At 45.7% G+C, this 27,029-nt stretch overlaps 1 protein-coding gene and 1 non-coding gene across 5 annotated transcripts; both read right to left on the bottom strand.

Moving 5' to 3' along the window:
* Positions 1-225: 225 nt before the first annotated feature.
* On the bottom strand, positions 226-26,676 carry LOC120050129 (nucleosome assembly protein 1-like 1-A). 4 transcript variants are annotated; one of them, XR_005477162.1, is made up of 15 exons: positions 26,560-26,676; positions 18,238-18,279; positions 15,973-16,061; positions 14,344-14,446; positions 10,440-10,581; positions 8,567-8,659; positions 6,782-6,910; positions 6,190-6,261; positions 5,913-6,052; positions 5,141-5,306; positions 4,748-4,870; positions 4,611-4,643; positions 4,441-4,491; positions 632-2,261; positions 226-586 (listed from the first exon to the last, which is right to left on the bottom strand). XR_005477162.1 is itself a non-coding variant. In XM_038996780.1 (14 exons), exons 2-14 carry the CDS (start codon positions 18,252-18,254, stop codon positions 2,223-2,225), a joined length of 1,197 nt encoding a protein of 398 aa, XP_038852708.1. In that variant the 5' UTR covers positions 18,255-18,279; positions 26,560-26,676; the 3' UTR covers positions 226-2,222. The 4 variants fall into 4 exon arrangements, 3 of the variants coding, with proteins under 3 accessions (XP_038852708.1, XP_038852710.1, XP_038852709.1); XM_038996780.1 differs by having other exon boundaries at positions 226-2,261; XM_038996782.1 differs by having other exon boundaries at positions 226-2,261; positions 8,579-8,659.
* Positions 13,841-13,977, bottom strand: LOC120050167. Its single transcript, XR_005477171.1, has one exon. It is a non-coding gene; the product is annotated as a small nucleolar RNA SNORA57 (small nucleolar RNA).
* Positions 26,677-27,029: the final 353 nt, after the last annotated feature.

Here is a 27,029-nt window from a genome sequence, read left to right as displayed (position 1 = left end):
TCATTTTAGTGCTCGGTCATTGTACTCATGTTCCATTTACCCTAGGTAACTTTTAATAGATTTAGTAAGAGAACTTGTAAGCATCAGTCTACACGACATTTACACTGTAGTCTGTACATATACCAAATGAACTGGTCACCTCAATGAGCTACTCAAATGTTATAGAGCTCAGTGTTTATATATCAAGCAGCTCATGTTGAAGAGAAACTGCAGACAAAAGCAAAACACGTTTAACCAATTTATTCATGAATATACATACAGTTATCGAGTACATTTAGTATTTTGTAGCATAGCATTTAGCTTTGACAACAGCTGCTCAAGGAGTCAGACAGAATCCAGTCGTCCCTAGAACAGTCCAGACTTATCTCCTCCTGACTGCAGCAGTACTCCCTAGAACAGTCCAGACCTATCTCCTCCTGACTGCAGCAGTACTCCCTAGAACAGTCCAGACCTATCTCCTCCTGACTGCAGCAGTACTCCCTAGAACAGTCCAGACTTATCTCCTCCTGACTGCAGCAGTACTCCCTAGAACAGTCCAGACTTATCTCCTCCTGACTGCAGCAGTACTCCCTAGAACAGTCCAGACCTATCTCCTCCTGACTGCAGCAGTACTCCCTAGAACAGTCCAGACTTATCTCCTCCTGACTGCAGCAGTACTCCCTAGAGCTCCACTAGCGGCAGCAGCGAGGGCGCCACCACCCAACATACACCTACAACATGGCTGTCTCCACTAAAGGAAAAAGGTGGTGGGTGGGCTTAAGCTACTTCTTTTTTCATTTTATTTCCATTCCCTGACTAAGTATTGCTGTTACATGCTTCAGTGTGACCTGCTGGGTGGGGTTGGCTACAGAGAGGGCGGTCAACAGACAGGACTTCTACTCATTGCCACCTTTCCTTCACAGTGATAAATTAGCCGTATGCTTAGGGACCAGGCACGATCTTAACCTCGAGAGTTACAAGGCTCAAAAGCCACGACCACATGCCAACATAAGCCTGGATTTGGTCGTTTTGTTCCTCGGAAGGGAACCTGTTCCAAACCTATTGCTATCAGAGTACACAAGTCAAGTGGGATTCCCAAATTAAAGGCTAATGCACTTGGGAGAATCATGTATTACAGGGAAATATTTAATGGCGCAGGAGAAAGCCCATAGGGCATCATCAGGGCGCAGTATGACAACAGCCGCCTCCAAAGTACTGCTCACTTTGATTTGCACAAGGGCTACTGGACCGACAGCCAACCATAGAGGACACCACTGATACATGACTAAGTAGTACAAAGTGCTATAGAAAAAGACAAGTCAACTGTAGGCCTAACAAGAGCCTGAAGCAGATTATTGGGCATGGGGTGCCCCCTGCTGGCGAAACCTCAGAACTGTCCCTTGTCAAATCATCTGGAATGTTAAGGAGTGACTGGACAAGACCAAGCTGCGTGTTGGAGGAAAAACATTCCCTTAACGCAAATTGAAATTCAGAAAGAGCATTAAGTATTTAATAGAAACAAATAACTTGCAGAAACAGCCCATTAAATTTAGCAGCTAACACATGGTTCTGTTTAACAAATCAGACCATGTCGTCGAGGTAATATTGATCCCAAGAGAGCATTCAAACATCCAATGCCTGTCAGTCTGCAAACTGGAATGTTTTAGATTGACAACTTGATTCAGCCCACCCAAGTGGCCAATAACCGCTTTCCCTGCTCTAAATGGCATGCTTGAGTGGCCAAATGTGCACAGCGATTCAAAGTTTTTCATTAGCCATGACTAAAAGCAGCGTTTCGCTCTGACCGTGCTCGAGGCCCGCTAATACAATGACAAAGACTTCCAACTCACAACCTAAACTGACCGGTAACTTTGGTAGCGCGAGGGAAAAGGAATGGGTTGGCTTTCTCATCACCTGCCTCAATGCAGTCTAACCACAGCTGTTGTCCAAGAGCAATACAACAAAAACTTCACAAGAACCCAAACTAGTTTAGCAGAGAGAAACAAGATCATGCTTTCAGGGAGTTTGTGGCATTCTAACTATTTGTACAGGGGGGGGTTGTCTAGTAAAATACTATGCATATCGAGCCACTGCTCACATTATATTAGGAGTTTTTGTAACAAAAATCTTGAAACCCTTTATTTTTTATTTCTACCAAGAAAAATACAAAACATTATAAGGCGTAAGTAAGTGTTTTATTTGAGAAGCTGTTACAGTGCAGTTGATCCTCAAAGCCGCAGCCTTCACTGCTGCTTGCACTCGGCTGGGGGATTTGCGTCCTTCTGCAAGAGACCAAAATAGAGGACGTTAGAGCTGAACTGAGAAGCGAACATACACACTAATCACCCTCACACACAGGTTTAGGCTTCAGACATTTTTCTATGTCCAATTGAGGCAAACATTGACAGGGTATAGGGCAATGTCATCCTGGCACTGAGGCTAGAGATTTCTGAACAGTGACCCAATAACACTCCACACAATACTAGTATGTTCTTAAAGTATGCCACTGGAAATAAAAGGCAATGTGCTTTGGTATCAGACCAGAGTTGGGGGGGTGAATACTACCTAAACAAATTCCAGGTCCAAGACACCATCAATAGAGATGGGAATGTGGTGGTGAATATTCAAAATGGAAATATTATAAATTTAAAAGTTGAATAACTACTTTGAGAGCCTTCACTACTGCTGCATAGAACCTCCATACTGTAAATGCACTAACCCGTAGTGCTCATAACAGTGATGGGGGGGCCACTGATGTCATACAGACGCCATTCTTTCACAGGGGAGGAAAACTAATGAAATCTATTGGCAGCAATGCAGGGAGGGGGTCATAAACAGACCTACAGGGGTCAACAGCTCTCCAGGACAGAGGGGTGAAGCTGAACTTCAAGTCAAACGTTCACTTAGTCGTGCATTGATGTCAGTGGGAGACCAAGTGAACATTCGACTGAAGTGGAAGTTCGGATTCCCCCCACGCAGTCTTAACAAGTCAGGCGTGTCCAGAGGGAGAAAGACAGTTAACAAGCACCCTTCCAGGTGTAGACTACAGTCTCTGGAGTAAAAAAAGTGAACAATGAGAGAATGAACAGAGCGATGGCTTAAGACTCAAAAACATACAAATCCACAAAACAGGTGTGGCAAAAGTTGATCTAATCTTCTCCAAACAAACGTAAATATTGGTGTTACCAAATATTTTGTACAAAGACAAATAGGGTCAAATTGGAGGAAAGTTTAACTAGCTTCAACATACAGAAGAGAAAACTCAAACGCATCACCCACTACAGTTAAAGGGGAAAAAAGAAAAAAGCCACTATGTTAGTTGTAAGTGCAGATGGAGGTGGACGGGGGGTTGCAAGGAGATTGAGGAATGGAGGTGTCAAAATGAAAAGGTGCAGGAGGGAGGCGGGGTGCAGTAAGCTGACAATTCACAAGCTGTACCTACCAGGAGAGGGTTATTTTCTACAGACATCACTTAAACCTAGTGAGGAAAAATTTAAAGAGTATAGCTGACAAAAGGTGCCAAGTGATTGGAGATGAACATTAATGAATTAAAGGCAAAAAATAGGCAGAATACAGAATTCAAGAGGCTTTATACAGCAAAGAGAAGGAGTACTGTTCCCATTCGCCCAAACAAAATCAAATAAAGCTTTGGCATGCAGAGCTATGAAACTAAGTCAAAACCTGAACAGATTTAGTATCCGATTCCAATTTACATGCAGTCTCAGTTTAGCAAGGATGTAGACAGCAAGTAGAAACATGCTTTCAAGGCATTCCATTGAACAGAAAACATTCCCCATGACCAGACGCCCACAAAAGGGTATTTGATTAGGTTCTTGAAGTGATATTGAGATAGTTTAGAAATACCATTCTCTTTACTATACCATTCTCTTTCCTATAACTCTCATTTGAGAGGTTTCCGGGACACAGAATGAGACGAGTCCTGGACTAACGCCTCGCTCACACCGATAGCGGCATTGAGCAAAATGTTATGCAGCATCATTTTGACGTGTGCAACAAAAGTTCAACATTCACCTTCTGCTACCAGTTCTGTCAAGCCATCTAACATACATTCCATAAATCCAACGTATGCACCACACAGAACGCACTGCAACACAGTGCTGCAAGGCAAATGCAGCGTTCCAGTGGAAATAAAATGTACTTTGGTGTACCAAAACGCAAACATAGAATGCTTTATAGTCCAGGACAAAGCTTAATGTGCGTCTGGAAATCCAGCCCTTACACTAGAAGCAAGGGGACAGGGAAACGGTTCCGACGGCTGTGTGTTCTGATGCAACGTGGGATGCAGTAGTATATAGACAGAAAAATCCAACATGGCGGCTGGTGTTCATGATGCATTTGGAGTAGCGGTACACATTCTATTCTGTATGTTGAAATCTGATATTTCTGATCATTGGTCTCACATTAGGTCATGACAACATCAACAGTAAGCTCTCCACCCACCTTGGGGTCATAGTCAGGGTCATTCTCCTCCTCTCCCTCCTCCTCACCCTCCTAGGAGAACACAAGAGGAAACTGTTAAACACTGAGACAGACACCAACTAGCTAAGGTCAATAACAGGACCGGGTTAGTGAGAGGCCAGGTGAAGAGACCTAGCTAGTTAAGGCCTTACCTCGTCATCAGCCTCCTCTCCCTCCTCATCGTACTGCAACAAGAGGGGACACCAGTGTTAGGGGAACACATGAAGGCCAGTGGCTTGGTTCAGAGGTCGAGGACAGGGCCATTACACAGGCTGGGGTGGGTACTCACATCATCATCGTCATCCTCGATGGCCTCCCCTGTGAAGTACAGCACAGCCCTGGGGACGATACGCTCGCGGATGAAGTGGCCGATCTCAAAGTCCGCGGCGAGGACAGCCTCAGAGTCCTCGTCCTGGAGGGGCAAGAGTCACCGGCACGTCAGTCAGAGCTATGAGACTCACCATTCGGCCACACCAACTTTAATAGATAGACCACACTGCACCAGTGGTTGAATTGGAACACACCCAAAATGTTCTACTGCTTGAGTTCCGGCATCTTATAGAATTTTGGCAAAATGATATTGCATAAAGAGAAATGTTGAGTTGCAGCAACACAAATAAATACCTGCACTCACTTCAGTCCACTTCCAGCACTGCACTAGACAACGGAAAGCATTACTTACCAGATCTCCACTCTCAGGGACATCAGGCGGGGTGAAGAAGTTGAAGAAGGAGTCGTTGGGGACTGTCTTGGTGACCGTCCTGACTGTGCCACGCCCCTTGTGCTTCTGCTTCTTCTTGATAGTCTTCAGCGTGATGTTCTTGCCCTTCGTCCAGTCGATCGTACAACTGCGGGGCGAGAGCAGTGGACACCAGGGTTACCAGGAGACCAGACGCAGGACTAAACACACCAACCAATGACTAGTGTAGATGTTGCTTTGAGCCCTAAAGGTTAAGATAAGCCAAAGGTTTTTAATAGAACCCTGTCAACATGGTGCATTGTTAAAAAGGACCACTTCTTTTATCAAACCGGACAAACCGATGCATTCCTCACCCATGTCTTAGCGTTAAAATAGAAGATAGTCTGTTGTAACTGACCAAACAAGCAGACAACAGATAAGTGCATAAACCCGATTATCTTATATTCATTCAAACTTAATTTAAAAGGAGATCATTTTTTATATACTCTAGCTACTGACATGACCCTTAAACCCCTCATGAAACAAACAACAATGTTAGTGCCTGCAATGACTGTCCCAGAGCTGAAATAACCAAGAGACACGGACAAGACTCTCAGTATTGGATCTCTAGTTTGATCTAGCATCCTTCCTTGTCCCAGAGGCTACGATGAGCAACTAGGGGGTTTACTAAGGATGCGCCATAGGATTAAGAATACTAATTGAATAGGATCTCTATGGGACAACACAAGGAGCAGTTTGACGGAGCACGTCTTACCCTGTGCAGCCCATGATCTCAGGCCCGTCGAAGGAGAAGGGGTCGCTCTCGTCAGGCTCAGACCTCATCTTGTAGGTTTTTGTCAACAAAGTGTTTGTGAAGAACTCATTGGGCTCAAAGAAGAATTCTAAAGAGAAGCTCTGGAGAGAGAAAATGAGCAAGAAAGAGTTGAATATTGGGACCAGTGGGAATACCCAAGATTCATTGGCTTTCAATACATTGATATAAGGTCTAGTAGAGAATTGCATCAGCAGAGCAGTGCGGTGCACAGACCTACCATGGGCTGGCCAGGGTCTGAGAATTTGACTTTGATATCTTGTAAGTGCTTGAGGATGGGTTCATCATGTTCCTGTAAAACATGAACAGCAGCTTGAACATTGGTATGGTATCTAGACAGAAACACCTTACCGTTGTACTGGTCTTTCTGGCACCAACACCCACTTGTCTTTTCTTACTAGCACCGATTTAGCCGACAGCTGCTTTATTGAGGAACGTTTTACTTCCAATACCTGTGATGTGGTCGTCTCACCTACTTCAAATACACTGACTAAGTCACTCTGATAAGAGTGCCAATTAAAATCAGTGTTTCCCAACTCCAGCCCCCCCACCCCACAAACAGCATCTCGCTGTAGCCCGGGACAAAATCACCTGCTTCAACTCATTGAGGGCTTGTCCAGGACTACAACAGTGTGCTGTATGTATACATCATCTATTTTTAGGGGTGAAATTGCCTCATCAAGCCTGTAGGTGGTGATGAAGCCTCATCTTTAGGGAGCAGCAGCTGTCTGCTGACCTACTTTCCTCTACCGCTCTCTTGTCTCTTTTCCTGCTGACAGTTCTCCACTCCCTCCAACACTCTGCCCGCCTACCTGCAGCATGTCGCTAAGCAGGTCGACGTTCTTGAAAACCGTTAGCCAGAACTCGGGAATGCCTTTGGGGTCCTCCTTCTCCTCATCCTTCTTCTCCTCTTCCACCTTGGCCTTCTCCTTCATCTCCTCCTGGAAGAAACAGGCAGGAGGAAGATCAACAAAAAAGGGGATTTAATGCACCATTTCACCGATGCCTATAAACAAAAACAGATACATGAGTCCCTGGTTAAAACCTCTAAATAGGCAATATATATTTTACATCTATCACATCCACCATTACTGGAACCAAAACAGTCAGAACACAAGTCCATCATTGGTACACCCTCCTGGCCCTGTCATCATGACCAGACAGTATTAGTCCCCAGGTTAGATTAATAAGACCTGCAGTAGCACCAGACAGTAGAGGTCCCCAGGTTAGATTAATAAGACCTGCAGTAGCAGCAGACAGTAGAGGTCCCCAGGTTAGATTAATAAGACCTGCTGAGGCACCAGACAGTAGAGGTCCCCAGGTTAGATTAATAAGACCTGCTGAGGCACCAGACAGTAGAGGTCCCCAGGTTAGATCAATAAGACCTGCTGAGGCACCAGACAGTAGAGGTCCCCAGGTTAGATTAATAAGACCTGCAGTAGCAGCAGACAGTAGAGGTCCCCAGGTTAGATTAATAAGACCTGCAGTAGCACCAGACAGTAGAGGTCCCCAGGTTAGATTAATAAGACCTGCTGTAGCACCAGACAGTAGAGGTCCCCAGGTTAGATTAATAAGACCTGCTGTAGCACCAGACAGTAGAGGTCCCCAGGTTAGATTAATAAGACCTGCAGTAGCAGCAGACAGTAGAGGTCCCCAGGTTAGATTAATAAGACCTGCTGTAGCGCCAGACAGTAGAGGTCCCCAGGTTAGATTAATAAGACCTGCAGTAGCAGCAGACAGTAGAGGTCCCCAGGTTAGATTAATAAGACCTGCAGTAGCACCAGACAGTAGAGGTCCCCAGGTTAGATTAATAAGACCTGCAGTAGCAGCAGACAGTAGAGGTCCCCAGGTTAGATTAATAAGACCTGCAGTAGCACCAGACAGTAGAGGTCCCCAGGTTAGATTAATAAGACCTGCAGTAGCACCAGACAGTAGAGGTCCCCAGGTTAGATTAATAAGACCTGCAGTAGCAGCAGACAGTAGAGGTCCCCAGGTTAGATTAATAAGACCTGCAGTAGCAGCAGACAGTAGAGGTCCCCAGGTTAGATTAATAAGACCTGCAGTAGCACCAGACAGTAGAGGTCCCCAGGTTAGATTAATAAGACCTGCAGTAGCAGCAGACAGTAGAGGTCCCCAGGTTAGATTAATAAGACCTGCAGTAGCACCAGACAGTAGAGGTCCCCAGGTTAGATTAATAAGACCTGCAGTAGCACCAGACAGTAGAGGTCCCCAGGTTAGATTAATAAGACCTGCAGTAGCACCAGACAGTAGAGGTCCCCAGGTTTGATTAATAAGACCTGCAGTAGCAGCAGACAGTAGAGGTCCCCAGGTTAGATTAATAAGACCTGCTGAGTCACCAGACAGTAGAGGTCCCCAGGTTAGATTAATAAGACCTGCTGAGGCACCAGACAGTAGAGGTCCCCAGGTTAGATTAATAAGACCTGCAGTAGCACCAGACAGTAGAGGTCCCCAGGTTAGATCAATAAGACCTGCTGTAGCACCAGACAGTAGAGGTCCCCAGGTTAGATCAATAAGACCTGCTGAAGCACCAGACAGTAGAAGTCCCCAGGTTAGATAAGACATGGAGTCACCTGTACCTGTTTACTTACTGTCAACTCTTCCTCCTCATCAGCCTTCCACTCACACTCCTCCTCTGTGGGCTCATAGGCTGCTTTAACTATGTCGCTTCGCTGGAGGGAGAGAGGGGGAGGAAAACAGTCAGTCCCTGTAAAGCCAACAGCCAGGAGGACAGAGCAAAACATTTAAATAAAAGCCCAGAAAAGTCATCGGTTTAAACCAAGATAATGGACTAGGGGCTGAGGTGCCAAGCCAGCGCATTATTTACGCAGTCCAGCAGTTTGGCCACACTGTCTGCATGTGTGAGCATCCCAGCTTGACCCCACCCCATTTTCTCAGCTCCATCCCTGGAACAGGCTGCAGCTCTTTAGTCAGAGGATTCTGCTAAATCCCACGTCCGCTCCAAAGAGGGGACTGGGGGGGCAAAAGCTACAGTCTGTCAGCATTGGATAAGCAGCAGCTGCAGCAGGAACTACACATGGGCAGAGTGACTAATCAACACTAGATTGAGAATACTGGGGTGTATTCATGAACTTTTGGGATAGGGGGCGGTATTTTGACATCCGGATGAAAAGCATGCCCAAAGTAAACTGCCTGCTACTCAGGCTCAGAAGCTAGGATATGCATATAATTGGTAGATTTGGATAGAAAGCACTCTAAAGTTTCTAAAACTGTTAAATTAATGTCTGAGTATAACAGAACTGAAAGTGCAGACAATACCGCCAGAGGACAAAACATTATAAAAGAAAAAAAAATATATATATATATATCGGCATACCACTGATTTCAATGCCTGGCACTTTTATAATAGGGCAAAATCGTCTGATTGCAGTTCCTAGGGCATCCACTAGATAGTCTTAAAAAAGACTTTCAGGCTGGTTTTTGGAAAAATGAGGGAGAAGTTGTAGTTTTTCTAAGTGGCTCCCATTTTGGCTGTAGTGTTTCCAAGCACATGGCCGAGAGAGCGCGTTCTTTTTGTTTATCTCCGGTAAAGACAATAACGATTCTCCGTCTTAAATGTTATCGTTTATTTGCGTATTAGGGTACCTAAGGTTTGATTATAAACGTTGATTGACTTGCTTGGATAAGTTTATTGGTAACGTTTGGGATTCATTTTGTATGCATTTTGAAGGAGGGAAACCGAGTGGATTATTGACTGAAGCGCACCAGCTAAACTGAGTTTAATGGATATAAAGGACTTTATCGAACAAAAGGATCATTTGTAATGTAACTGGGATCTTTTGGAGTGCCAACAGAAGAAGATCTTCAAAGGTAAGGCATATATTATATCGCTATTTCTGACTTTCGTGTCGCAACTCCCTGGTTGAAAATGATTTGTTTTGCATGTGTGTGCTGGGCGCTGTCCTCAGATAACCGCATGGTGTACTATTGCCATAAAGCTTTTTTGAAATCTGACACGGCGGGCTGGATTAACAACAAGTTAAGCTTTATTTTTATGTATTGCACTTATTAAAATTTCATGAAATCACATAGTAATTTATTTTGAATTTCGCGCTCTGCAATTTCACCGGATGTTGGCCAGATGGGACCTAGCGTCCCAATGATCCACAAGAAGTTTTAATAAGAACAATTTGGTGGGTGCTTATATTTGTCCTATTTCACAAGTGAATTAATATGCATGTGTGAATTGGAAATAGTGTTCTTTGGATATCCCACCCACGGAGTCAGGTCACAGCAAATAACGTTTCGGACGCACACAGGATGAAACAGGGAGGGACCTACCTGGATTTGGCCAAAAAGAATTGGCTCATTTTGCTGTGCACCAATGAAAACAACCCATGCACAAAGTGCCCAGTCAAATGCAGCATAGTTATAAGGTGCAATGAATGGGAGATCATATTGATACAAGGAACATAACTGGGGTGTTCCTACCTTGTCGAAGAGGGGTTGGTAGAGAGCGGCGTACTTTCTCTCCAGTTCATGGACCTCTTCGTAGAACTTGGCCTCAATGTGGGCGCATTTCACTTGTAGGTTCTTTAGGGCGTTGACCCGTCTCTTCACTACCTTTGGTAAGCTGAGACAGGGAAAGAAAAACGTCAGAATTCCACACGGTGAAAAAGTACATCTTGACTGTCCCCAAAGATGGTCGTGTATATAACAAGATACTGGAGCCTCCGCTCTGACAATGGGAATAAACGTCCAACGAATGACAAACACTTACGCATGCAGACCTATGCATACGGACGCTTTTATGCAGAGCAACACAGTGCCAAGGAGAATGACTGCATGACCTTTTACCCGCCGCTAGGAATTCAACCATTGGACCAGGAAGTAGAGGACTACTTCCACTGACATTAAGAAAAACTAACAACGTTTTATGTAATGGCCTGGTAACCTCAGGTCTGGCGTTACGCAACCACAGCCAAGCCCCTCTGGCACAGCACCCCACTGATGGGACGCTAGGAGATCTGAAGTACTGGCATCCACTGACAGGAAAAAACATTAACACAGCTTTGCCAAGAAGTCACATTTCTCTAAGAATCTTCAACTTAAAACAAGCTCTGGGGCAGTATGTACCAAGCATCTCAGAGTGCTAATTCAGGATCACATTTAGTAAAATAACAAGTATAGGGTTGACCTGATCCTAGATCAGCACTCTTACAGAGACACTTGATTTTAGGTCATTGTAACTCAACCACAGATGTTTGTGATCATTGAACCCCCACCAGCCTAGCCATGCTCCTCCACAACCACTAGGGGGGGCGATGCTCCCACACAACCACTAGGACAGAGAGGGGGGCGGGGCTCCCACACAACCACTAGGACAGAGGGGGGGGGGGGGGGGGGGGGGGGGGGGGAGACGACTCCCACACAACCACTAGGACAGAGGGGGGACGACGACTCCCACACAACCACTAGGACGGGGGGGGGGGCTCCCACACAACCACTAGGACGGGGGGGGGGGCTCCCACACAACCACTAGGACGGGGGGGGGCTCCCACACAACCACTAGGACGGGGGGGGGGCTCCCACACAACCACTAGGACGGGGGGGCTCCCACACAACCACTAGGACGGGGGGGGGGGGCTCCTACACAACCACTAGGACGGGGGGGGGGGCTCCCACACAACCACTAGGACGGGGGGGGGCTCCCACACAACCACTAGGACGGGGGGGGGCTCCCACACAACCACTAGGACGGGGGGGGGGGGGGGCTCCCACACAACCACTAGGACGGGGGGGGGGGGGGCTCCCACACAACCACTAGGACGGGGGGGGGGGGGGGCTCCCACACAACCACTAGGACGGGGGGGGGGGGCTCCCACACAACCACTAGGACGGGGGGGGGGGGGCTCCCACACAACCACTAGGACGGGGGGGGGGGGGCTCCCACATAACCACTAGGACGGGGGGGGGGGGCTCCCACATAACCACTAGGACGGGGGGGGGGGGCTCCCACACAACCACTAGGACGGGGGGGGGGGCTCCCACACAACCACTAGGACGGGGGGGGGGGGCTCCCACACAACCACTAGGACGGGGGGGGGGGGCTCCCACACAACCACTAGGACGGGGGGGGGGGGGCTCCCACACAACCACTAGGACGGGGGGGGGGGGGCTCCCACACAACCACTAGGACGGGGGGGGGGGGGCTCCCACACAACCACTAGGACGGGGGGGGGGCTCCTACACAACCACTAGGACGGGGGGGGGCTCCTACACAACCACTAGGACGGGGGGGGGCTCCTACACAACCACTAGGACGGGGGGGGGGGGGGCTCCCACACAACCACTAGGACGGGGGGGGGGGGCTCCCACACAACCACTAGGACGGGGGGGGCTCCCACACAACCACTAGGACGGGGGGGGGGCTCCCACACAACCACTAGGACGGGGGGGGGGCTCCCACACAACCACTAGGACGGGGGGGGGGCTCCCACACAACCACTAGGACGGGGGGGGGCTCCCACACAACCACTAGGACGGGGGGGGGGCTCCCACACAACCACTAGGACGGGGGGGGGGGCTCCCACACAACCACTAGGACGGGGGGGGGGGCTCCCACACAACCACTAGGACGGGGGGGGCTCCTACACAACCACTAGGACGGGGGGGGGGGGGCTCCTACACAACCACTAGGACGGGGGGGGGGGCTCCTACACAACCACTAGGGGGGGGGGCTCCTACACAACCACTAGGACGGGGGGGGGCTCCTACACAACCACTAGGACGGGGGGGGGGGCTCCCACACAACCACTAGGACGGGGGGGGGGGCTCCTACACAACCACTAGGACGGGGGGGGGGCTCCTACACAACCACTAGGACGGGGGGGGGCTCCTACACAACCACTAGGACGGGGGGGGGGCTCCTACACAACCACTAGGGGGGGGGGGGGGGGCTCCTACACAACCACTAGGAACGGGGGGGGCTCCTACACAACCACTAGGAACGGGGGGGGGGGCTCCTACACAACCACTAGGACGGGGGGGGGCTCCTACACAACCACTAGGACGGGGGGGCTCCTACACAACCACTAGGGGGGGGGGGGGGGGCTCCTACACAACCACTAGGACCGGGGGGGGGGCTCCCACACAACCACTAGGACGGGGGGGGGGGCTCCTACACAACCACTAGGACGGGGGGGGGCTCCTACACAACCACTAGGACGGGGGGGGGCTCCTACACAACCACTAGGACGGGGGGGGGCTCCTACACAACCACTAGGGGGGGGGGATGCGGAGACCGCTTTTAAACAAGTTTCACTGCAACACCAAATCAAGAGGTGCACAACTGGGTCCAGAACACCTAGTGCCTAGGCATCATGTCTTTCTGTGCCATAGCTCTTTAGTGAAGTCATTGGCCAAGGAGTCAACTCCAACTCACCATGGCCAAATAATTTGCATATTAAAGGACAACCCAGCACAGAGCAGACCTAGAGGACTACAGTTATGGGACATCGTTTTAAACGGGAATGCAGCAGCTTCTCATCACCGTAGCAGTGGCCTTCTTTGAATACTGTAAATAGGCAACCTTCCTTGAGGAAATCCCTGAATGAAAAGCATTACCTTCACATACCCAATCACGCACAGATAAGTGATTACCTCAAGGATGAGAGAACCAGAGGATGAACTTTTAAATCATCATTTTGTCAACCTATACTATAAATAGTAGCTGAGGTTTTGGTCAGTCGACCTTAAAATCAGAGCAACGGAGTGTGTAGAAACTTTCAGTTTTCCCTCTAGCACCTTCAAAATCGGTTTTGGGTGTAGGTTAGATTCAGCCTATTATCAACCTGAACTACCAATACTCATTTTCCACAGACACGTCAGAGGGATGTACCAGCGAATTGAGGATAGAACCAGAAGACAAGGAACATTCTGGCACCGAAGACATAGCACTGGCCTTGTTATCCCTCCATAACATACATACACGGATACAGGGAGAAAGCGTGCATGCCAAGAACGGAGGTTTTGAAAGTATTATATATAAATAAATAGCAAGACCACTACCTCAGTGAGAAGAACTTCTGTTGGAGCCTTAACATCTAAAGCAGGGCTGCATAACTAGGCTAGTCCCCCAGAGCTGCAGAGTGGGACAGAGTCAGGCGATGGCCAGTCGCAGGAACACTGAGGAAATCGTAGATGCAGTCAGCCACTGTCCGTCACCTCAAATCAACTATTTCGGACGAGTACATACAGGACCTAAAACAGGAGTGGGTTTTCTGATGGACAATCTGTTGTCCATCCAACTGAGGACTCCCATTGAAAAAGGATTGTCTCGATCCACAATTTGTATGGCTGTAGCCTCAGTGTCTCTCCTGGTTGGGGTTCTCACCTCTCCATGTATCCTGACGGCGAGCCCACCAGGCCGTCCAGCCTCTCCTGCAACGCGGCCAGAATCTGTGGGTTCTGCATCATCTGCACGGTGAGCTGACGAGCTGAGGGGAGACGGACAAAGCCAGGCACTACCGTCAGACACCGACAACCATTCATAGCATCAGACACCATACGGACAGATAGAGACGGAAGGAGGGAGTTCTACATAAGAAATTCTAGGGCGGGCAACTCCAAGTATTTTTAGGTCAACTAAGGACAGACAAAGTTTAAAAAAAATAATAATATCTAAATCAAATAAAGGGCCGGGTTGTTGGTCAACATGTTGCTCCCTTCGCTTGTCTCCTTTCCTTCATCTTCACTGATCTGATAGTATTGAACAGGTGGAAGAATGCTACTGCCAAAACACTGCCACCCGTCAAGCCTCTTCAGATTGGTGCAGACGAATGAGACAAGGAAAGGAAGTCACTTCACACTACTGACACAGAGCCCTGTGTTTCCTCCACAGAACATCTGACAGACTAGGATGCAATGCTCCCAGAGAGTGACCAGGGAGACCGCAAAGGGTATACTGCTCCCCTGCCTCGCTGAAGTTTCTTCCAACACTGAACCATGAACCAGTTCCAAAATAATGACATTTCTATCCGAGTAAGACGGTGATAAAAATGTGCTTAGTGATCAACAGTCAGACTGTTCGAGCCTCTGCTTGAAGACTCAGGTTGGACTAGAGCCCATTGAGGGAGCATTATAATCAAAGTCTTCCCTTCCAAACTTATTCCTAAAAGCTGTTACAGAGAGACATTTCCAAAGCGTTCCAAACGCTTTGCCCATGGGACGAGGCAGAGGGCTGCTGCATAATTTACAGTCAGCAGGTATACGCTGCCTGCCTTGATTTACCTACGCCACGCTTAAACTCCGTACGCCTTCGATTTGAGGGCCCTGCTGTGCCTGTCCCAACAAAACCTCCCCTATTCCCTAAAGAACTTTACCGTTGAGCAGGGTCTATAGTCAAAAGTAGTGCACTATAGGGGGAATAGGGTGCCGTTAAGGACGAAATGGCAAACTCCTCAGCTGAGTGATAACTCAGTGCTGCGGCGGAGCGGGGACAGGGATGAGTGGGAAGGCAAAATGTTCTGAATCGGTTCTAGACAAGGGGCGTTTCTACTGATGACGAGTGTCATTACAGAAATCGGGCGATAATTAGGATATTTGTTAGACTCTGGCTGTATGAAAGCCTCTGTCAAGTGTGTGTGAGATCATTGTGACATCACTGTGGTGGGAGACGATAAGCATTTCTGGGCTATAAATACCTGGGGCAGAGAGACATCTAATTCAGTCTACAAAGAACTGCCAGTTAAACATGATAAACCTCATTAATAAACAACGCATGATTCCTAATCATTCATGGATAGGTAAAAACATTCCGATTTCAAACCTAGACAATGTGGGCACAGAGGATTTTAATTCAACTGTCATCCTAACATTAACGACTGACCAGCAAGCAGAGGCTCATGTCAAACTGATTCAGATTTCACTGTTGGTTGTTCAGTTGAAGTCAAATCCACGGTGGGCAGACATCTAACATTTAACAATCCCAGTCGCTTCCTCGGTGGGTAGTGCTGAGCCTTACCTTTGCTGTTGACGTCCTCTCCAGTCTCCTCCTCTTCCACGTCCTCCACGTCCTCCAAATCTGCCGGGTCCAGCTCAGCCTGGTCCTTACTGCACACACACACAGAGACCGAGAAAAAAATAAAAATCAGCCAAAACAGACACCTGGAGCTTATTCAGGAATGGAATTTTACAAAAGCAATGCACTGTTTAGATGGTATGTGATTATATCTATTGTGTAGAATGGGGAAACTCAACTCTAATAATTACTTAGATACAAAAGGAGGGGTGTGTCAGACAATACTAATACATAGAGGTATCCACACAGACTAGGAGGTAATGTTCCCAGAGAGTGAACAGGGACACAGCACAAAGGGTATACTGCTCCCCTGCCTCACTGAAGTTCCATCTAACACTGGATTTAAACCCCGTTCATACTGATCCATGAACCAGGTTCCGAACCAGTGCAAAAACAAATACATTTCTATCTGAATAAGCCCCAGATCAACATAATGACAACCATGTGGCGTCAGGCTAAAATGCTAGCATCCACCCTGCAGTTAGTCATGGGGTAAAATAGGGTGAAGTTACCCCTAGACACTGATCTTGGGTCAGTTTTGCATTTTTCCCCCCACTAGTGGTTAAGGTTAAGATTGGGTGAGAAGAAGTTGATGCTAGACCTGTATATAGGGGAAACTTCACCCAGAGACTCCTGCAGTCAGTCAGGACTGTATATAATAAGGCAGATGACGGGATAAACAGTTGACTGTCTGCCTGTTCCCTGTGGTGTGAGACAGCCACAGGCCTGCTGGACCAGGGTCAAGGCTCATTACTCAAACTCAGGGAGGTGTCTGAGTGGCTGGAGTGAGCCAGCGTAACCCAAGCCCAGCCATGGCATCCCAAGCAGCCCAGGCTGAGTAAACAGCCACGTCGAGCCACAGCCCAGTGAGGAAACGTCTCCGCAGTGAGATCGACAGCTGGCCATCCTCCTCTGCATCAGATACCAGGGGAAGAGGACTGCCTCAGCTCTGCGGACGTATGGACCAAGCAGCTCAGAGTAAGAGTGCTAATCTAGGATCAGGACCCCCATGTTATTATATTAACTGTGCTCTAAAATGTAAACACTACTCAGACGCTTGATAAATACACCCACTGGTGTCTAATATTTGACAGCTACTAGAAGCCAAATTGATAAAGGATAAAGGCATTCCTAAACAGTATGTGCATTGGACTAATGTCATGATTTCACCCAACACTCCGGTGCCATTATCCAAATAGTTTTTTGGTACATGGATGGATGCCTTGGGTGAACAAATCAGACTGTACTTGGCTGCATGATTTGTTTCCTTGCTAACCAAGAGCTCCACAACGATCCTGAACTTGACAGGTTAGCGTGCTGATGGGGGCCTCGTTCTGGAATACCCTGGAGGTGTGACCACAAACATTGGCCTGAATTGGGGAGGGGGGAAATCACCCACATGGACTTAAACACACATGCATTTCACTATATGCATATTTCTGCCTGAGACAAGAAGTGGGCTGAGCTGCACTTGAGGTATAAACCTACAAAGGTTGCTTTAGTTTTCCTTTGCGAAACTTTATGCTGCGCACTAATGAATGTGATCGTGTTTACCAACATTTCAAATCCAGGTTGGCTTCCTGGCCAGGCTACACACCCTAGCAGGTACAGCCAAATTGACAGCGCACGAGACCTCAACACACCTCCAGCTAAACCAATGACTAAAGGGGGAGGGTAATTGGGGCCCTATTAAATCCACGATGCAGAGAACAGATGGAAACACTGACTCCAGACATTAGGGGAATCAACTAAATTCAAACATTTATTTAAATGAGTAGGGAATCAACTAAATGAATTGAAATAGCAGAAGTTTATCATAAGACATGAACAGAATGCATCTGAACTTTCTTAAAGGCAACGAGAATCTCCCTTCTCAGTATGTGGGGTTCGCGCATCTACCACTTTGTAGCTGTTAGCAATGATGATAATTAAAAGTACTCTGCTACATTCTAAATGAAATGCTAACTACAAAGTAGCATATGCTGACCTGGCAGAATTATATTATTATTGGCATCAATCCAGTGGGTATTTGTTTTGCAAACTACCGTCACGTGTTGGCGAACAACACCAAGAAATGTAAAGAAAAAAATCAGAATTTTTAAGGCCCTAGGTAACGATGCAGAGGTGGGATTGTTTTAGTATGGGACACTAATGCAATAAGTGTCTTTCCTTGCTGCACAGCCAATCAAATGGAGAGGATGCACTTACTTGTCCATGTCTGCCATCTTAGCCAGGTCTCGAGTGATGCTGCTGGAGGGAAGGGAAGAGACAGTTAGACAATGTATGATACATGCTACTTTTGACACAATTGTTAATTCACAGCAGGAAATCGATATGTTCAATAAACAAAGGGCTTCTGCGAATAGATTATTTATTGAAATAGGCCCTAATGACTTATTTGCAAGACTAGCATTACATCGTCTTGTTTGATGGTAGGTTTACAACAGGCAAATAATATCATATCCTTAAGTTCAATAGAGCAATAGAGTTGAGGACATCTCCATCCCAGTGTGTAGCAAACTGACATTAGGAACTAAAGCACCCACAGGAGGGCTGAACATCTGATTCCAAGCACTCTGCTTGCTTAGAGCAAAATGGCCACCAACTGTAATCCTACCCCCGTTTCTCCTCCCACTCCCAGATGAAAACAAAAAAGGGCTGTTTTTGGCTCCCTGTCATGTTGGTTAGTGAAATGTGCATGAAAGAACTCCCAAGCGCCCAGCTCACTGACAGCCCTGTTAGCTGTGCTGAGGCATAAAGTAATATAAGCCTTAGTTAAATCATCCTACATCTCAACCTCTTGCCCATCTCATTTGGTTTGGGCAGAGATAATCTGTGCTCCGCAGTGTGCCATGGGCTGGGGCTTTGGATGCTGGTGACACTGGGGCTGCCATCTGATAACAGCACCAAAGCAAGGCCCTGTTTAGACCTGTACCCCCCCCACCCCAATAAACCTCCTTTCATGGAGGAGAGCGCAGAGGGGGACTGGAGCTATGTAAAGCACCCAATCCTAGAGGGGGTAGAGACCGCAGCTAGTAGTTCACCCATCGGTCCAACAGGCCTTTCACACAGGGCCAGTGACCCTTAACCTGTTGAGGACAGAGGGCGCAGTTTTCACTTTGGGGGAAAACCGTGCCCAATTTAAGCAGCCTCGTACTCAATTCTTGCTCTTACAATATGCATATTATTATTACTAGTGGATAGAAAACACTCTCTAGTTTCTAAAACCGTTTGAATTATATCTGTGAGTAAAACAGAACTCATTTTGCAGCAAACTTCCTGACAGGAAGTGGAAAATCTGAAATCGATGCTCTGTTCTAGGGCCTGCCTATAAATGTCCTTGATATTTATTAGTATACATGCACTTCATACGTCTTCCACTAGATGTCGACAGGCAGTGAGAGAAGAAATGGAGTGTATAACTTGATCTGGGGTCGAATAAAAGCTCTTGGCATGACGTGTCACCAGTTTCCCGTTTCCTGAAGCGCGCGAGAAGGGACCTGGTATTGCCTTCTGAAAAGCTGTCGTTATAGACGACTAATATCTCCGGCTTTGATTTTATTTGATACATGTGACAATATCATCGTAAAGTATGTTTTTTCAATATAGTTTTATTAGATTATTGAAATTTTTTCGGGACGTTAGGCGTGTTGCTTTGTCTGCGTATGTTCAGGAAGGAGAGCTTCGCGCCACTTTGCTAGCTTTCCGTGCTAATTGACTGGAGAAGAGGACATTCTAAATCCAAACAACGATTGTTCTGGACAAAGGACCCCTTGTACAACATTCTGATGGAAGATCATCAAAAGTAGGACGCATTTTATGATGCTATTTCATATATCTGTCGAACATGTTGTACTAGTAGTTTGCGCCCAGATTTTGGGCACTCTCTCGCTATAACTAAGCTGGATGTCGTAATGAAGTTATTTTTAGAATTCTAACACGGCGATTGCATTAAGAACTAGTGTATCTATCATTTCCTATACAACATGTATTTTTTAGTCATGTTTATGAATAGTTATTTGGTCAGAATAGGTGAGTTTTAGAAAAATTTCCGCACATTCTGGGAAAAAGATGCTACGTTAGCACAATGTATAACCACTGATTTCAGCTCTAAATATGCACATTTTCGAACAAAACATAAGTGTATGTATAACCTGATGTTATAGGACTGTCATCTGATGAAGGTTAGTGAAAATTAATATCTTTTGCTGGTTTATTCGCTATCGTTAACGTGCCTATTGCTATCGCTAACGTGCCTTGATGAATGAAAGCGGTAGTGTGGTAGGCTATTGTAGTAAGCTAATATAATGCTATATTGTGTTTTCGCTGTAAAACACTTAAAAAATCTGAAATATTGGCTGGATTCACAAGATGTTTGTCTTTAATTTGCTGTACACCATTGATTTTTCAGAAATGTTTTATGATGAGTATTTAGGTATTTGACGTTGGTGTCTGTAATTACTCTGGCTGCTTCGGTGCTATTTCTGACGGTAGCTGTGATGGTAGCTGCAATGTAAAACTGATTTATACCTCAAATAAGCAAATTTTTCAAACAAAACATAGATTTATTGTATAACATGTTATAAGACTGTCATCTGATGAAGTTGTTTCTTGGTTAGTTTGGTTGGTTCTTGGTTAGTTAGGTTGGCTTTGTGCATGCTACCTGTGCTGTGAAAAATGTCTGTCCTTTTTGTATTTGGTGGTGAGCTAACAGAAATATACGTGGTGTTTTCGCTGTAAAACATTTTAAAAATCGGACATGTTGACTGGATTCACAAGATGTGTATCTTTCATTTGCTGTATTGGACTTGTTAATGTGTGAAAGTTAAATATTTCTAAAAAATATTTTTTGAATTTCGCGCTCTGCCTTTTCAGTGGAATGTGGGAGGAGTTCCGCTAGCGGAACCCCGGTGCCAGACAGGTTAACACAATTGAAGAGGTACACAGCTGGATCCACTCAGACTTGAACTTTAACCATACAGGCTGTTAGAGGCCATCACATGAAGGTTGACAATTAAAAGCCATTAGTCACATCACATTAGGCATTGAATTAGGCTCCAGACCCCCCCCCCGGGGGGAGAATGTTTACCACAGGGTTGGTACACATGGAGAAACACAAGAGCCAGATCAGCTTTAGCTCACACCAGTGTCTGATGCAACCACAGCAGTGACCGAACCTCCAAAGACTTAAGGTGATGGATTTGCTGGAGGGTTCTCCTTACCACTGTGGTATTAGGTTGACGGTGGTCTTCAAATGGGCTTAAAAAAGTGGTGAGTTATATACAAAGTGTCTGGTATCCCCAAAATGTGGTGAACTCAACTAATTACAAAATGATACCACATCTTAATAGCTGCCAGGTAGACATCTTCATTTCTGGCTCCATGGAATGAGCGAAAACAAATTCAAACAACAATATTCTATTGGGCAAGCTCTGATGTCTCCAGCATAGAGATTTCAGTGCAGCTCAATCAAAGCCAATGTGTAGGCAAAGGCTCTCAATTGAAAGATACTTGACAGATATAAAAATGTCCATTCAATGTTTACTACTTAACCTTCACTGTACTTCAAGAGTGAAGTACGGGGAATCACATGTTATAGTGCCAAATTCATTGCAGACCAAGGGCGTTGTGTGATAAAGCAGTATAGAAGGTTAACTGTCCTGGTTGGAGAAAAATGCTACAACAATAATTGTCAGGGAAACTAGGTCATAATTAACCAATCAGCAGCATTTTCACTTTTTAGGGATAGGGGGCAGCATTTTCACTTTGGATGAATAGCGTGCCCAAATTGAACTGCCTCCTACTCTGCCCCAGATGCTAATATATGCATATTATTACTGTTGGATAGAAAACACTCTGAAGTTTCTAAAACTGTTTGAATGATGTCTGAGTATAACAGAACTCATATGGCAGGCAAACTTCCAAACAGGAAGTGGAAATTTTGAGGCTGGTCGATATTCAACTCATCGCCTGTTCAAATCCCTGTAAGATATGGATCTGTTTGCACTTCCTATGCCTTCCGCTAGATGTCAACAGTCTGTAGAACGTCGAATGAAGCTTATGCTGTGTTGTGGGGCCGGATGAGAGGGGAATGAGTCAGTGGTCTGGCAGATTGCCAGTTCCTGGTCACGCGCTTTCCTCATGATATCGCCTTGCGTTCCATAACTTCTACAGACACGAAGGAATGCTCCGGTTGGAACGTTATTGGATATATGATAACAACATCCTGAAGATTGATTCTCTACTTAGCTTGACCAGTTTATTCGACCTGTTGTATAACTGACGTTTTCGTCCGAGTTCGCCTGGACCGGCGCGAGCGTTTGGATATGTTTACTAAACGTGCTAGCAAAAGTAGCTACTTGGACATAAATACCGGACATTATCGAACAAAACAACAATTTATTGTGGAACTAGGATTCCTGGGAGTGCATTCTGATGAAGATCATCAAAGGTAAGGGAATATTTATGATGTAATTCCGTATTTCTGTTGACTCCAACATGGCGGAGAAATGTTGTTATTTCTGAGCGCCGTCTCAGATTATTGCATGGTGTGCTTTTTCCGCAAAGTTTTTGTAATCCGACACAGCGGTTGCATTAAGAACAAGTGTATCTTTAATTCAATGGAAAACATGTATCTTTCATCAAAGTTTATGATGAATATTTCCTGTTATTTGATGTGGCTCTCTGCAATTTCGGAGGCATTTCTGAACATGGCGCCAATGTAAACTGAGATTTTTGATATAAATATGCACATTATCGAACAAAACATACACGTATTGTGTAACATGATGTCCTATGAGTGTCATCTGATGAAGATCAAAGGTTAGTGATACATTTTATCTCTATTTCTGCATTTTGTGACTCCTATCTTTGGCTGGGAAAATGGTTGTGTTTTTTGGACTTGGCGGTGATCTAACATAATCATGTTGTGTTTTCGCTGTAAAGCATTTTTTAAATCGGACACGATGGGTAGATTAATAAGATGTTTCTTTCATTTGCTGTATTGGACTTGTTAGTGTGAAAATTAACCATTTCCCAAAAATATTTTTTAATTTCCCGCGCTGCCTTTTCAGCGGAATGTTGTGGGGGGGTTCCGCTAGCGGAACATGTGTCCTAGAAAGGTTAACAGTGCTGATGTAGACCTGGCCTGCAATGTCTGAAATGCACGACTGTCTCCATCTTTCAGCAGCTCCTCTTCTCTCACCTTCCTAATGGCTTGTGCCCATTGGTTAAGAATCGCACAGGCTGCCCATCACTCACCTGCACAGTTTAAATAGGCCAACTGAAAAGCTGTCCAAAAATCAAATGTTAAGCAGCTGAAGGGGAGATTACCAGGCAGAGGGACCAAAAAGAGGATAATTCCAGGCCAAATCTTTGGTCATTGAAATTACAAAACCACACAGCACTACCGTAATCATATTTTTTGAAAGTGTGAACAATACCAGTTGGATCGACCTGTAAAACACTATGAGACCCACATTACGACGTCTGGCCAGGGAACAGATCAAACATTCCCCACCAATAGCCAATGCCAGAGCTCTTAATAACCATAAAAAGCTTGAAAATAGCAACACCACCATTCAAATACAGACACACTGAGTGCATTTCAGTCTGACATTGATAAGGTGGATTTCCTCTGATGAAATAGATTTAGGACGATCCAAACTGCATCTAAAACAGTCTACTAGGCATGCCACTAACGCTTTAGGCGTGTTGTTGATATATCGATGTGTAAAGAACGCACCACTGTCAGAGCGGACTAGAATCATAACTCGAGATAGTGTTGGGGAATAGTGAACTACATGTATACTGAACAAAAAGGCAACAATTAACGATTTTGCTGCATAACAGTTCATAAGGAAATCAGTCAATTGAAATACATTAGGCCCTAATCTATGGATTTCACATGACTGGGCAGGGGTGCAGCCATGGGTGGACGTGAGAGGGCATATGCCCACCCACTGGTGAGCCAGGCCCAGCCAATCAGATTGAGTTTGTCCCCCACAAAAAGGATTTGTTACAGACAGAATTACTCAGTTTCATCAGCTGTCCAGGTCTCATCCAATCCCAAAGGTGAAGAAGCCAGATATGGAGGTCCTGGGCTGGCCTAGTTACACGTGGTCTGCTGTTGTGAGGCTGGGTGGACGCACTTCCAAATTCTTTAAAAATGACATTGGAGGTGGCTTAAGGTAGAGAAATTAACATTAAATTCTGGCAAGAGCTCTGGTGGACATTCCTGCAGTCAGCATACCAATTGCACACCCCCTCAACTTGAGGCATCTATAGCATTGTGTTGTGTGACAAAACTGTACATTTTAGTGGCCTTTTATTGTCCCCAGCATTTAATCGGCTTCTTGACAAGACACCTGTCAGGTGGATGGATTACCTAGGCTACCTGGGGCAGCAGGTAGCCTCATGGCCAAAGCTTTGGGCCAGTAACCGAAAGGTTGCAAGAGCGAATCCCTAAGCTGACAAGGTAAAGAAAATAGGTGGTTCTGCCCCTGAACAAGAGGGAACCCACTGTTCCTAGGCAGTCATTGTAAATAAGAAGTGTTAACTGTCTAGCCTAGCTAAATAAATAAAAATCTAGGCAAAGGAGAAATGCTTATTAACAGGGATGTAAACAAATGTGTGCATTTAATTGAAATAAGCTTTGTGTGTGTATGGACAAGTTCTGGGATATTTTATTTCAGCTCATTACACATGGGACCAAAACTGTACATGGGTTTATATTTTTGTTCAACTAGTAACTTAGCATTTTGCAGTAAACGTCCAGTGTGAAGTAATTGATAGCACGGGCAACTATTTTAAGAGTAGCTTCCAACACTGTCAGTGAGTTTTGTTTCCGCAACAGTTCCAGGAAAACCTTTCAATCAATTGACTACTTAAACTCTTCATGCCAGTTTCACAAAGGGGTCATTAGAACTCAAATTGATGGGGTCATAAAAATGCCATGTGTTCATGAGTAGCAGATGTCTGCCTCAAAACAAAAAAGACAAAGCATCTGAGACGTTCAAACATCAATACCAGAACAGCCATCATCCATAGCACGATCATAAAGGGTTCAATTTTAAAAATGGTTTAATTCTGACTTATAACATTAGGGCCTTTTCTCTCAAACAAAAATGTAATGTCGCCTTAGCAGGAGTCATCAGGACCAATATCCATTCTACAAGTTGCGACAGTTGGTTCACCCTCATTTCTTGACAAAAGTTAACCATACAAATCACAGCCAAGTAGGCTGTAGTAGTCAAAAAAACTATCTAGCTATAGACTATAGCTAGCTTAAACTGTGGCTAAAGGTAGAATGTCTAACGAATCATTTCTAGTTGTGTTGCATTGATAAGCATTGGCAGAAACAAAGGCAGCTTTAGATGTGATATCAGCTGAAACATTGTTATTGTTTGAGTGTAACTAACTCAATGCATTACACTAACAAATTGAAAATAGCAGATATTCAGTGACTGAAATCCCCCAATGGTACACATACATCCCTTCAACGAGCCTTTCAAACCCAGCGACCACGTGTTGCATGCTCAAGGCAAGCTATGAGCAATGGCTCTCACCCACAAAGAAAGCCGGCCAGCCAGCTAGCTGTTAAGCAGCATATGAATTTTGTTAACTACATAACCTACCAGTGAAACGTACAAATTACACAATTCCGTCGTATCTAGCTAGTTAGCTACCACATGACCTATAATGGATACATTTGCGGTAACGTTAACATGAACAACCAGTTAGCTTTCAGCTAGCTATCTACTTCGCCAGCAAGTTAACTAACGTTAGCTAGTTACAGCTACCTAGCTAACGTTAGTTTGGCATACGCACTTTCATTGGGCAAGTACTCAAGTGACAGTCCATATTTGACTGGCAACGTGACCTGCTGGGCAAATATTGGAACCCTCAAATAATATTAAAAACCAAAATAATAGAACCGCTAGCTAGCTATGTGGCTATCGAAATAAGCCAGCCAACTACAAACATGTCAAAAGTCACGTGAAAAGACGGAGACATACGCGTTCCATTTGAGTGTAGCCTGCTAGTTAGCTCGAACAGTGATCAGACACAGAAACTTGTACCCGCCACATCTCCCATCACTTTACCTACCCTCCCTAAGGCTAGTCAATAAATAAGGTCAAGTCTAAATAAAAAAACACGACATCCGATTAAACCAATATCTGAATGATGCAAATTACGATGAATTGTCACAATAACGTTACGGCGTTTGTATTTACAATACAACGTCTCGAAAGGGCGGAAAATTAGCCATTTTCATCATCATGCATGTAACGTTAGCTAGCGAACGCATCATGGTGGAGCCTCTCGTCTCTCAATGGCTGCTACTAGCCATCCGACTTAGTTAGCTGGCAAGCTACCGTGCTATTCTTCCCGACTACATCCACACAAATATTTAGTTCAAGACGATAAGAACAACCCCATATTCGTACCCATCAAAGAGTACAATATATATGCGCCACTCTGTTGTATTGCTAAAGACCAAGCTAAGGTGATTTCAAGTCATTATCTTACCTTTAGCTGGCGGCTTGGCTAGGTGGATCTACGCAGTGAAGCGGTCCCAAAGAAAAAGACTCCGCTCTTATGGCGGTAAAAGAGAGAACGATCCCGCCGCTTGCGCTCATATACATCAAGCGTCATCACGTAAACCAGGGCAACGTTAAGTCTATGGGAGGGGCCGGTAAAGAATATTTGATGAAGTGTTCTGTCACCATCGTCATCAGATATGTCTAGTCATTCCACCGTAAAACAATTTCTTCTGCTAGATGCATGTTTGCGTCATATTTTATGTCACCATGCCAACCTGACCATAGCAACGTGCAATTTCCCTGGGTCCCAGACAATATGGTCCAATTAGAAGGGTGATTGTGGGGGATTAAAGCAAACCATGACATATATTCACCTAGACTTGTCTTGAATGCTGGTACCATGAGTTGATATGAATCAGAAAGAGCCTTTGGTCATAGAATTGATCCTCAAAAGGC

The sequence above is a fragment of the Salvelinus namaycush genome, chromosome 6, assembly GCF_016432855.1.
Source record: "Salvelinus namaycush isolate Seneca chromosome 6, SaNama_1.0, whole genome shotgun sequence".
Taxonomy (NCBI): domain Eukaryota; kingdom Metazoa; phylum Chordata; class Actinopteri; order Salmoniformes; family Salmonidae; genus Salvelinus; species Salvelinus namaycush.
This window is presented reverse-complemented; position numbering and strand designations above follow the sequence as displayed.

What these genes read in the sequence shown, in the direction of transcription:
- LOC120050129 (XM_038996780.1), bottom strand. An exon ending in GAGATCATGGGCTGCACAGG is followed by an intron (nt 5,307 to 5,912) that starts GTAAGACGTGCT and finishes CTCGCCCCGCAG; the next exon opens with TTGTACGATCGACTGGACGA. An exon ending in TCCCTGAGAGTGGAGATCTG is followed by an intron (nt 4,871 to 5,140) that starts GTAAGTAATGCT and finishes TTGCCCCTCCAG; the next exon opens with GACGAGGACTCTGAGGCTGT.